Consider the following 13650-nt stretch of genomic DNA (forward strand, 5'->3'; position numbering starts at 1 on the left):
CATTTAAAAACTGTTTTGAGTATTCCACGTTCCAACATTTTAGGGAAGGTTTAGATGCCTCTTAATCTAAATTTCGATAATTACGAAACATCTTATATGAAATTTCTACTTTAATAAAACCAGTAGTTCTTCTTAACAGCTACAGATCTAGAGCAGCAAACGTCTTTCGTTCTTTTGTTTACAAACTGCAACAATCATGCTTCCAGAGAGATGTGAACTAATTTTAATGTTTAATTTTTCGTTATCAAATATTTTGTTCTCGAAAATAATAGCTTGTCAAGCTACTCTGAAATTCGAGCTAAAATAAAGTTTATGATGATGATGATGAGGGTAGCACAACTTTGAACTAAAGAGTTTGTTAATTAATTTTATAAAGTAAAATGTAAACTGTGTGAAAATAAAATGCAAATCATGAATACGTCTTTTTAAAACCACAAAACAAGCAAACAAACAAACAAACCAAAAGGAAATAATCGATTCTCTTACTTTCCTTCCTAAGATGTTATGGTATTTTGTGATGACGTTTTCAGTTATGATCACGCCAAAAAAAGTTAAAATAAATCTTGGCTAACGAAAATATTTTTTATTATCCGTACCGTATAAAATAACTCAGATACTACGCGCGCTCTGATTGGTCAAAAACCTATGTACTATTGTACCGGTAAAGTCCCGCTTCTGTCCCGACATGGCCGCACTACGCTCGATTACGCATAAAAACGGAGGATAAATGATTCTCGTAAATGATCATGAAAATTTTCTGAGGGCGGATCACAAAATTGAATTTTCCCGCCCACCACGAAGGAACTAGAGAAAAAACGAAAACGCAGAGACAAACATATGAGAACGAACACAATAAACAGGTCCGCTTTCACTGGACTGAAAAAATAGTAAAAACATGGATATGGTTCCATTCAACATAAACTCGGAAACTTTATATGAAAGGAATTAAAACTGATCAAATTCAGGTCGCGATGAACATGAATTATTTTGATGGCAGAACCTCACGCTGAGTTCTTGTAGCAGCTTGAATTATATTTTCAGTATTACGTGCTTTCAGTGCTTTATCCCAAGTCTGTTATTCGGCGAAAACGAAAGAATATGGAATAAATAAATTCATAACAAATTTCTAAAGCACTGTTTGTGGAACTAACCTTTATTCTCAATACCTTCGTCAGTCTGTGAAGTTTGTAAACTTCCAAAGTTTTCGTGTTTCTTTTACCCGCTTTTACTTTCGCGATGAATGACTCCGGCCATAATTTGCTAGATTTCCACGTCAAAGAACTTTTAAATCGTTGAATACATTTTATACCATGACAGTTTGTCTTTTTCCTTTCCTTTCTTATGACTTTCATAGCTTTAAGCTGAAGCTGTGTTTTATTCTTTCGGCCACTGTGATTGGTTTGCCGCGTCATCCGATGACTGAGAACTTGTTGAGAATAAGACATTTGATCACGCAAACTAAAACAGATTCCTATTTCTTTGAAGAACGTTTTCTATAGTTATTTCATAAAAGCAATAAACCACACTTTCTACGGCTTTACTGGCGTAATAAAACCACTTGGGATGTTGGGAGAACACTCGAAAAGCTTGTAAATCCCTCGCCTCCGGCTCGAGATTTACAAGCTTTTCTCGTGTTCTCCCAACATCCCGCGTGGTTTTATTACGCCAGTAAAGCCCTAGAAAAGTGTGGTCTCATGAAGCCCGGGCCAAACGAGAAAAAGAGTTGATAAGAGTTGACTCAATGAGAGTTGAGTTTTCGTCAATTCTCATCGACTATAATCAACTCGCTCGGACCACACGAGAACTTGCATGATAAGGATGTTCCCGTGTAATTAATAACGCCATCCTCTATAAATCACATATATAAAGCCGGCAAATCAAAGACTACAAATATCTTAACAGCACAATGTGCATATTTCAAGCATCGATTTTCACTGCACTGATTCGCAGTTGCAGCGAGGGGTAGGGTTTGATTGTGACCGAAATTTTCTGCGTGACTTCTGGAAAGCCAGGAACAGGAGAAAAGTTGAACGTTTGAAGGAGAGAGGCCAGTACAAGACGCATCTCAGCCATCGCTAGCTTGTTTCCAATGCAGACTCGAGGGCCAAACGAGAATGGCATCAGAGTATAACGCACCATGGACTCCTGTTCTTTAGCTACAAAGGGAAAGAGAGTGTTAGTACATCATTATTCGAACGGACTCAACGAACTCACCATTTTCAGCAGCTAGCTGTTGTTGTTTGTTTGTTTGTTTGTTTATTTATTTTTTAGTTTCATTTGTTGCTTTTAATTATATATAAATAAAAAATGTGAAACATTTTTGAACGATATTGCCATTTTAATTAGCCTCCTACGTCGACGCTTTTTGCGCTCGTCACGCACGCGTTCCCCATTCTCGTCCCCAGAGCCATTTTCCCCTCTTAGCCGGGCGAGCCTGGGGCACGAGGAACAAGTGACTCTGGGGACACATGGTTTGATTGGCTAGATTTTAAACAAAGGAAATTTAAATTTAGCAAATCGAATCAACCGTAGTAAAATCCCTTGTTGTAAGGTATTAAAGTAACAAGTTATTTTGGCTTGTCGTTTGTTTTCGCAACACACTTTCCTATTATAAATCCAACCTTCCTAGTAGCTATTTTCTAAGATAATTATGACGGGAAATTTTAAAAGATGACAAATCGTAGACAATAGGCTATCAATTCAACATGATGTGACGTCACGACCGACGCGCCACAACCATAAAGATCTCAAACATTTTGGACATACCATAAACGTTCATTGCCGTGATTCATTTTAAAGATAAAGGGATACAGGGCATATCACACCCGATATCACCTTTCCCTTTCATTTTTTCTAGCGGTATAAGCAGATGGAATAAAAATATAAAAAACTTACTCAAATGATCAAACCTTTCAGGTTTGAAGGTATCCGGGTCTGGCCAGTACTTTTCAGAGCGATGGATAACGTGGATTCCGCACAAAATAAAAGTATTGGCAGGCATGTGGTAGCCACTCAGAGTGTCTTCCTGTGCTGATTCTCTGCCCACAGCGCTCGCAGCAGGGTAAAGCCTCATGGATTCTTTGATGACATTGGTCAGGTAGTGAAGCTTGTCAAGTTTAGCCCAGGTAATGTCGGTTCCTGTATATTAAATTAATAAAGAAAGAATTGTTTTCAACCATGATCATTAACAGTAAATTCATTTCATTTCAGTTTAGATACAGTCTAACCATCCTGATGGAAAAAAATTCTCACGCTAAAAATCCACATAACTTCGTCCATTCTCGTCACACGCGAGAGACCAAGAACATCTTTATCGAGCCCGCGTGACATGAAGGCAGGACATGCTACATGTCCTGCCTTCATGTCGACAAACACATGATGTCTGTTGAGTTGAGTGCTGATAGTCGCAGATTGGGTAACGAGAATGGAAATGACCAATAAATGTATTGACGATTTTAGATGGCAGACCAGTGGTATCAGCTTATAAGCTATTTTCTGTCCTTCTATTCAACAATATCTAATTTTACAGCAGAAGTAAATTTGCAAGCCCCCGGGCTGGATCATGCTTGACAATTTATTTCACCAGATTCTTTCTCCTTCTATGCATATAAAAAATACAGTTATCACACCTGTTACTTTCATTAAAAATAATGAAATACATACCATCCCCTAATACTTCATTTGCCTCCTTTCTGATCTTCTCCTGTATTTCGGGGTATTTCGCTAGCTCGTACAAAGTCCAAGACATGCTTACGCCTGTGGTCTCGTGTCCAGCAAACAAGAAGGTAAACACCTGCGCGCGCAGCTGTTCATCATCCATTCCGAAACCGGTTTGATCATCTACCATATCCATGGCAATGTCTAACAGATCACGACAAGCAGGTTGTTTTCCCGTTTCTCTTATCTGGCGCCTCTCTTTGATTACCTGAATTGAAAAATCAATAAATTGTTATATCACGGCAATGGCGAGTAAGGTTCTGTCAGCAGGTGAGCATTAGTAGGTTTTCTTAACTCATGCATGATTTACCTTAAGTGACGTCAAGTGATATAACGGCCTTGTTAAAGAAAAATGAGTTGAATACATTATATAGTTCGCAAATGGGAGATAATGAATCTATTTAGTGTCAGTTCTTAAAATACTGAAGGGTATCAATTTGACAATTATCTACAAAGGCTTTTCGACTAAAATTATTTTCAAGAAGTGGCGCTTCGCTCAAGGAATTAAGAGTGGATACGTAGATCGCGCGGCCATGACAAACTGTGACACATCGATTGACCATATGCTATTCAGCTCTCTTCAGACTTGAGCTACTCAATCATTTCAAGGCGATTAGCACCATGACGACATCACGATTAAAGAAAGGTACCAGATAAATATGGAGATAATCTAATCGGCGCGTGTCGCGTGTCGCGGGTAAAACGTCGCGGGTACACAAAATTGTCGCGGGTAAAATGTCGCGGGTACAAAAAATTGTCGCGGGTACACAAAATTGTCGCGGGTACACAAAATTGTCGCGGGTCCGAAAAAAGTTTTATTCTTTGTTTTATAGTTTTTCTTAAGTTCAATACCTCATTAAAGATAATACAATAACAAGTACTTCAATGTAAATTAAACTTTACTTTAGTTTTCTAGTTTTTCATGGGCAATTTTCGAACAGTATACTACTCTAACGTTATTTTCTTTTCTATTTTTCCAAAAATAGTTGAACGTTATAAATGATAAATTGACGTTAACTATAGCACCAACAACAATATTTCAAAACTTAGCCAATAGTGTATAACTTGTAATAGATTTTAAAATGTATTTGCTTCTAGCCTGCGTTGCAGACGAACAAAACCCCGGTATAGTGCTACTATAACGGGGTTTTGTTCGTCTGCAACGCAGGCTAATTTGCTTCCTGAAATGGAATAAATACTTCTGCTTGCATAAAGAGAGAACAAAATTAGACAAACAACTAACTAACATAATTCCAACACAGCCGTTCAATTAGACAAACAAAAACCTACGAAGTTCAAGGACATTGATTCCTATTTTTTTACCACTTCACAGTAATTACAAAGGCAAACCATCCGCTTTCAGAGTTGCTATTTTCGCGTCATTTATCGAGCTGTCCGCTCTGATTCTAACAGGCGGTTTTAAATTTGTCCAATGCGCTTTCTAGATTTTATGATACATCATTTTAAATTCCCAAGAGAGATTTGGGAAGAAAAATGTATTCTCAAATAAAAGTTCATAAATTACAATTGTGCGGATATTTTCGCTGCTATGGAAATCGCCTGTGCCAAGGACACAAGTAGCCCATACGAAATACATTCAGGTGGCTAATTCTAAAGGCTTACACATTCAAGGGTGCAGGTCTCCTTTTCATTTCTATTCCGATTCATCTTCCATCGCGTTCGTCGTTTTGACTTCGACTATTAAAATTTTAAGGTTTTTTAAACGCTTCCGATTCCGCTTTACCGGTACGTCGCTAGTGGGAACCGGTATCATCACAACTGTTTTCTCGAATTTACCAGCGAATTTAGTTGATTCGATTGAAGCGATTTTGGTATTTATGCCAATACTTATGGCAATACTTATGCCTTTAAAAAGTAACACAGGGTATTTATTCCATACTTTTTTGTCTAGTAGAGGTTGTCGGTAGCATGTATATGTATGTGTCTGTGTAATTTTAAACGAAGCGATGTGCACCTATGCAGCTTTGTTTTTTCGACGCGCTGCGCACAGCTGTGTCAAAGGTAAGCTTACATCGCGTAAACGAGGTTCCAATGGTTGAATTTTTGTTTTATTTGTCATAAACAAAATACAAGTAGAACCAGCTTTAGACCAAGTAGAAGTAGTAGACAGGTGTTGTATACAGCAAGGTTATGGAAAAGATTCCAGACAGTGCCAACTCTGCGTGGTTGAAGACTGAGAACTGAGAGATTCTTGAGTACGGTGATCAAAGTAAAAAAGTCTGAACGGTACCACGAAATATAGAGCTTGTACCACGAAGTATAGAGCTGTAAACACGAGCGAACAATCTGTCGCAAAGTGGAGGAGTGACTAATGTTGAAGGCGATTCACAGCGGTCAAACGCAGAAATCCCGCATCACTTCCGCTTTTCGCTGCGTAACTTAGCTAAAGTTTGACAGAAATGTGTGCAAGTCTTTCGTCAAAAAAGAGTTATAAAAGTGGCGATGGGAAACCAAATTATGATACATACACAATGTCAACAAGTTATTGCTATTGTATTATTATTTTATTATCTTGAACGTTGGTGTAGTATTTGCTGTTCAAAAGCTAGAAAGCAAAGTAAAGTTCAATTTTTCGTCCACCTACTTTCAAGCACTTGTTATTGTTATTCTATTATCTGTAATGAGGTATTGAACTTAAGAAAAACTATAAAACAAAAAATATAACTTTTTTCGGACCCAGACAATTTTGTTTACTCGCGACAATTTTTTGTAACCGCGACATTTTACCCGCGACAATTTTGTGTACCCGCGACATTTTACCCGCGACACGCGACACGCGCCGATTAGATTATCTCATAAATATGTAGTGTTTGTCTTGTTCCATTTTGAGCCTTTTGGTCTTGTGGAATGAAATTTATTTCAAATCAATTTGATTAAATGGTTTTGATTGGTGGATTATTTCCTCGGTAAAATGAAAGGATATTTATTTCACGCAGGAAAAATAAATGTTTTTATGTAGCTTGTGAAACAATCAGTCCCAGCTTCCGGTGAGGGAATACATCATTGCTTCTTACATTAAAGTGAGGCAACCTGGGGTCTAGTTCGTTCTTCGTTGAAGCATTATCACAACATGGCGTATTCCATTTTTCCCTCCCTCCGCTCCCTGTCTCATATCTTACCGAACATGAGGCAGGTTTTCCCCCACCTTTGCTGGGAAATTTCCTTGTTTGTTTTTCCAATGTCATCTTTAACTGATTGTTTTAAAATAAAACGGCCACACCTGTGGCCAAAATATCCCAATGGGAATGTCTGTTTCTGTCCCAGCAAACGGGGCTCAGCCAAAGCAGCACACGTGCCTAACCAACAAGTATGTTTTCATTAATTAAGAAGGAGCAAGAAACATAAATAACTATAGGATCCATCCGCGCCCAATATGGAAAGGGCGAGACCGTTCGACTTAACTATCTTTCCATATCGGGCTTGGACGAATCCAATAAGTGGATAAAATCAGTGAACCAACATGCCTGCATAACAACATTGTTGGTAATTTTGGCTGCGTTCCTCTTCAGGCGGTTTTCCTCCAAAGGTAAGTATTTATAAAATGGCAGCGCAATTCTACCAACGTCCACGCCAGTTGTTATCTGAGTGAAAGCGTTCGTAATCTCTGTGTCCCCTCCAAGCACAGACTTAAACTGGTATCCGAAAGCACTTTGTCCAATAACATCCATTGCCAAGCGGGTGAGATCTGAGTGCACCATGACATCTGCATAGTCGTTCTGTGATTGTTGAAGCTTATCTTTCCATAGCTAAAGAAAGTGAAAAGTGATGAAATTGCATCAAGCAACGATGTGTAACAAATACTTTCGGTGCCAAAAATTTGACGTTTGGATTGATATTAAAGTCCATCAGCTCAGGTTATGTCCGTTGATATATTAAGGTGGCTCGACCCGTAGTTATTCCTGGCGCACTCACCCATGACAAACTTTGCGACATAACTTTTTTCGACTTTGACGCGTAATAATACGATTAATTCGATTTGACTGGATAAAAAAGTTTTAGTGTTATTTGCATTTAACTGGACTCCTCTTTTTGGACAAAATCGCATTCAGTAAAAAAAATGTTGACATATTTTTGCTTAATTTCTGGAATCACCTTGTATTGACTTATTCCATATATACCATTAGCCAAGTTTCAAGAAAACAGTTGGAGCAGAAGCGCAGAAATATTAAGGTCATCTAGATTAAACTCTAACATTCTATTTACATCTTCTATACTTTATGCTTCTTGACAAAAACAAGCTGCAAACCCATTTTTTGTTAGAAGCCTCCCCAATGCTTACTTAATCAGAGAGCCTGGCCAAACTCCCTCCACCGACGAATTTCAAGGTACTGCAATATTTTTGCATCGATTTTTGCTGCTGTGCCGTGCTGCGAATTGGAGAATTGTTGTTGGCATTGTAAACTGCTCCGCGACTGATCCGTAGCGAAGCAGACGGGCATTTTATTTATATAATTACGAATACGAAATGAGCACATGTGTCATTTGTTCCAACATTTCTCACCTTTATAAGGTTGTGTCAGTGACATGCACTCCAACCACCTCAGAAAAAGGAGGGTCAAATAATTTACTTTATATGTGTACCATATATAAAAAATGCTAATACCATTAACAACAATTAATAAAAATTTCTTCGAAATCACCTTATGCTTTTGCGATGTTGTAACCTTTCGTAGCAGTGCAAATAAAGCTAAATTGTTGTTGTTGTTGTGTTTTCTTGTGAGGGTCGATGTATGATTTTATTTGCATTTGGCGCCCCTTCCTCGTATCTCGATGATACCATGGTAACAATCCAACGCAATTATTTCAATGGCCGTTTTATACACAACATATTTTGTCGTCCCCTCCCGCATTTAAAAGCCATATTTTTCCTTGCCCCCCTCCCCCCTCAAATGCCACAGAGCCTCTACCTAATACCTCAAATGCACGGTCAGATAATACTAACACACCTGAACAACGTCATCTGCAGCCGTCTTCATGAAAGGCAGCATTCCTTTAAGGTTAGCATAGCTAAAAGCTGGATTGATCATCTTTCGCTGCCAAGCATGGTCCTTGCCATTGGACGTCACTAAACTATTTCCAAGCGAGGGAATCGCAAGTCGAAGGGCGGATGGCCTCAAGTATTTGTAGCAGTTTGTGACTAGTACTTGCTTTACAAGGTCGACATCTGTTAGGTACACAGTTGGACGATCTAAAAACAAGAACAAAATATCAATTTAACAGGAGAAATCTGGAAGTCCACGCTGTTGAATTATTAGGCCAATATCCTTAGGTTTGGTAAATTGGATCGGGGCCAAGGAGGCGTTCGGGCCAGGGAGGGCTCAATTCTGAATTATGACACTGTCATTTCAGAACTACGTCGTGAATTCTGGGGTAGCCATGGAAGCGCCAGGTTACCTAAGCAAAAACTTTTAAGTTTTTATTAAAATAAACAAGCGGCATGCAGTGCATGCAGAAGTGATGCCGTTTGCCAAGGGGGTCTTAACTAATCAATCAATCAACCTATCATTCAATCATTCAATCAATCAGTCCATCAATCAATCAATCAATCAATCAATCAATCAATCAATCACTGAATCAATCAATCAATCAATCAATCGAACAATCAATCAAACAATCAATCAATCAATCAATCAATCAATTTATCAATTAAGCAATCAAAAATTAACATATAATGCATAACAGTAGCTGACAACTTCTGTATTGGATAATTGTTTGACAAAAGTTGCGTTATCTTGTAGCGTGACATCTGGTATGACCCTGATATACCTTACAGTATACGATACTTTCTCGAGCGACCAAGGTCAAACGCGGTCTCGTAATTGTTTTACACAGGCCAAGATGTCTGTTTACCGAATCCAATAGAACTCTTTAAATATAATTTGTCTCTCTCAACTCGAAGATGAATTATCCAATTTAATGCCTGTCCTTAGTGGCGTACCGCAAGGCAGCATCTTCGGGCCAGTACTGTTCACCCTTTATATAAATGACCTGAATGGCCTAAATTTTGCTCGTGAAATTTGAAAAAGCTAGTCGATTTATGTTCACGTATCCGTTTACATAATCGAACCTCGCGCGATTAAAATAACGTCTGAAAGATACATCCATACATACCAGGCCGCAACCACATTACAAAAATCCCTCCATATTTCTTCGACCATTCCAAAGTTGCACGCAAAATGCCCTTTTCTTTGATCTCGAGCAAATTACCGAGGAACAACGATGGTGTAGGACCGGGAAGATTTCGCAGCGGCGACATAAACCCGTCCAGAAACAAGAACTTGCAAATCAGCCATGCAATAACAAGAGTTGGCACAGCAAGGAGAGCGAGTTTCCACTCCAAAAGTTCTCGAACGATCAGCTCGAAAGCCGCCATTACTTAGAGACAAGACAACGAATTTAGCTCAGTTTACTCACTGACTCACGGTGGTAAACGTTAGAACAAAGTAAACTTGCGTGACAATGATGGTGTGATGACAAGAATTTGCATATGCCTGCCTGATCCTTGTGTAAACAGTTTGCGCAGGAGAGCCTTAACAATAACAATAACAAGGTAAGCTGTTCATTTATGTACTGTTATCGGGAGATTGCGACTGCTCTGCTAAAGAGGCAAAGAAAATCAAAAATTATGAAATGAATACAGTCGAAGCTCTCGTAAGCGGACACCCTCGGGACGCGAAAAAAGTGTCCGCAACTGGAGCTGGCCGCTTACGAAAATGCTTTTCGTAAGCGGCCACTAGAGGTGTAGGGGATAGATGGCCTCTTACGGGAGTTCGGCCAGCTAACAATAACCGGACGAACGTGGAGGACGAAAAAACAAACACCGAAATATGGTACTGTAATAACTGTAATATCATTGTGACGAACGGCGATGTGAAGTTGATTGATTAAAACAAGATACAGAGGTTGTTGGGTTGGGTTGTCCGCTTACGGGAGATTAAAAACAAAGAAAAAGTCTAAGTCGTAATCTCTGAAAGTGTCCGCGGCCGCTTACGGGAATGTCCGCTTACGAGAATGTAAAAATACAGAGTTTGTATGGGAGTTAAAACGGGGTTTCAAACAAGGCGGCCGTAAGTAGAGCTGTCCGCTTACGAGAGTGTCCGTTAAGAGAGCTTCGACTAGTATGAAATTCATAAATTTGTAATGCGGGTATACATGTTAAGGGTGCGTTTCTTTGGGAAAAATCCAAAAACGGATTTTGTGTTTCTTTACCTATATCCGAAAATGGATTAATCTTGGATCAATGATCTGAAGAATCCACACTTCGAGTGGATACATCAGATCATATCTGAATCCGGATTTTTAGGATTCGTGATCCGTGCGTTTCTTTGGGAAAGGATTCGAAAAAAGTACCTTGGCCCAGCGGTCTTTGCTGTGAAAATACTGGTTCGCTCTTTGTAAACACTGCCATACGGTAAGTTTTAGGCGGTTATTTCGATCAAAATACAAAAATATTTCACGATAAAAGGAAACGGTAGCTTCAGATAGGTATGTAGTATCATTTTAAACGGGATACAGGTTTTCTAGAACAGCCACTGTGTGCCTACGGAAGTTGTATCCTTTTGAAATTGTCACGAGTTAAATTTGTACTGATAATTTCGCAATCATTCTGCGCTTTCAGATGCTTCCTCGCCACATTGTGCTTAACGCTAAAGAAGACCTACTTCGACGGGTGGTTTTTGTAAAAGATTTTGTATGCTTAAATTATTTTAGCTAGGATACATTCGACGAAAAGTAAATTTGTGCTGATATTTTATGTTCTGTGCGAAATGTGTTTACGGGGTTGTCATGGCAAAAAATCCGTTTTCGGATTCTTCGTTTCTTTGGGAGTAAAGTATCCGTGTGATCTGAGATCAATGATCCAACTTTGGATTTTCCCAAAGAAACGCACCCTAAGCAAATGAAAGATCATCGCAGTAATAATGTACTCAGTTGAGAAAAGCAAGCCTGAAAAAAAAAATTCAGGCTTGAACGGGAATCGAATCCAAAGTCCAAAATTGTTACTAGTCACAGAAGATTTGGAAACCCTTAAACTATGTCAGCTTACGAGTTAAACAGGGTCCCTTTTAAGGGTCACGAATAATTCTAAAAAAAAATTTACCTTCACGCAAAAATCATGGCGATCCCTGTTTAGACTGTTACGCTCGGAAGGTCGGTAGGACCGGATATGTGTCTGCCAAGATCACGCACGCGGCAAACTAGCTGACAAAAGCAACCAATGAGCTTAAATAAAGATATACATTTACTAGTACTAACTCAGTAAAAATATCAGAAATTAAGTCACGAAAGGAAAGATGATTCACGATTCACTTCTTATTCAACTTTTCGTTTACGGGTCATGTTTAAGCTAAAATTGCGTTCACGCGCACGTGAAAAGATCTTAAAATTCGGAATCACAAATCACGAAAAGTCCTAATCACGTTTCACGGAAAATAAATAGCCTCAATCACGCTTTACGTAAGGGAGCGGTCATTAATTATTGGGTGGGGGGGGGGGGGAGGGCTAAGATTTTTTGGGCTCCCATTTGGGGAGGGCCAAATGTCTTTGGACTTACGATAAGGGGAGGGTCATAAATGATTGGGCACCTGTTTTAACAAATAAACTTTTTAAATATTTTAGGCTACTTCAATCCACAATCCATCTCCTCCTTGGCAATTTCCCTTAACCAGCAAACAGCGCGTGTGTTTATCAAGCTGAATCTTTTATATCTGGAACGTGACTCATTGTGGAGATTTCTGGAGTGAGCCAGAAAATATATATGACTAGAATGGTTGACTTTCAACGCACAGTTTCTGTAATGAGACTCCACAGAACAATTGTTTAATCATTCATGCTGCAAGTTCCCTGCGAGGAACATTTCAGTCTTTACCTATTTTACTAGCAAGCTAGCTACTTTGACTATTTTACTAGCAAGCTAGCAATAGGTAATAAAAGCTTAATAATTTCTGGTCTATCCGTTGGCGCTCAATTGGCTTATAGAGTAGTGACTTGTTAAATGGTCAAAGAGGCTTTACACGTTCGATCACAGCTGTTTTTCATTGGTATAAATTGATTACTTTTTAGCATGTTTGACATTCGTAGATGCATTTCTAGTCGTTTCAGAAGACCTAAAATAAAAATTTTCCGGGAGAGCATGCCCCGGACCCCCCTAGCCTTGTTTGTGTTAAGGATCAACAGCTGTTTGGTTCAGGCTTCTTAAGCCTCATGCATTGAGCGTGAGACTCGCGCAATCAGTTGCAAACTCACACTGAAACGATTATTTCTTGCATGATATTATTTTGATTCAAACAACCCATTTTGATCATATCTATTTGTATCATGACACGTTATCAATAATCGCCTTAGAAACACACTATTTTGCTATTATTTTTTTTGTTTTACCTGCTTCGAATAGCTCGAACAGCTGAAAAAGTTAAAACAGGAATCTAAGTAGCTTTTCTGAAAGCGCCATCATATCGCTACTCAGAATCGCAGAAAAGTGATCTAAGAGGTTTAAAAATTGAAAATTTTCTGGGGTAGCATGCCCCAGACCCCTCTTGAGGGCACACAACTTCTCTAAGAACTAGTCAACTACTTTCAATGGTTTTTACCTTGCTGTGTTTATTCTTTTATGTGCTCATTCAAAGGACGGGGAGGGGGGGAGGGGGGGGGGGTCACAATTTTTTGGTCTCTGATTTGGGGCGAGTGGCAAATTTCTGGCTCCAATTTGGGAGAGGATCACAATTTTTGAGCCCACTTCTTCAAAAATTTACCGGCCCTTCCCCCCCAGTAATTAATGACCGCTCCCTAAAAAGTATAGGGGACCCTGATTAAAGCTATGAGCGATCTGCCTTGCATCGAATAAATGCAGATTAGTATTATTTCCAGAGGTGAATTCAATTCTGATTGGTCGAGAAGCTCGGACTATGATGCAAT

At 39.1% G+C, this 13650-nt stretch overlaps 1 protein-coding gene and 1 long non-coding RNA gene across 2 annotated transcripts in view; one reads left to right on the top strand and one right to left on the bottom strand.

The window, feature by feature from the left end:
• LOC144665824 (uncharacterized) overlaps positions 1–13650 on the top strand; it is a 259439-nt gene that overhangs the window by 158135 nt on the left and 87654 nt on the right. The window lies entirely within an intron of this gene.
• LOC144665976 (cytochrome P450 4A25-like) lies at positions 206–10157 on the bottom strand. The gene is made up of 6 exons (XM_078527306.1): positions 9850–10157; positions 8685–8926; positions 7203–7484; positions 3664–3925; positions 2896–3138; positions 206–2156 (listed from the first exon to the last, which is right to left on the bottom strand). The coding sequence occupies exons 1-6, from the start codon at positions 10109–10111 to the stop codon at positions 1918–1920; spliced, it is 1530 nt and encodes a 509-aa protein (XP_078383432.1). The 5' UTR covers positions 10112–10157; the 3' UTR covers positions 206–1917.

This window comes from Oculina patagonica, chromosome 9, assembly GCF_052425735.1.
Source record: "Oculina patagonica isolate OP01 chromosome 9, crgOcupat, whole genome shotgun sequence".
NCBI lineage: Eukaryota > Metazoa > Cnidaria > Anthozoa > Scleractinia > Oculinidae > Oculina > Oculina patagonica.

Excerpts from the sequence above, each read along its gene's own strand:
- LOC144665976 (XM_078527306.1), bottom strand. The coding sequence starts at position 10,111 with ATGGCGGCTTTCGAGCTGATCGTTCGAGAACTTTTGGAGTGGAAACTC. Across the intron at positions 8,927-9,849 it reads TGTAATGTGGTTGCGGCCTG|ATCGTCCAACTGTGTACCTA; the intron begins GTATGTATGGAT and ends TCTTGTTTTTAG. Across the intron at positions 7,485-8,684 it reads CTGCAGATGACGTTGTTCAG|CTATGGAAAGATAAGCTTCA; the intron begins GTGTGTTAGTAT and ends CACTTTCTTTAG.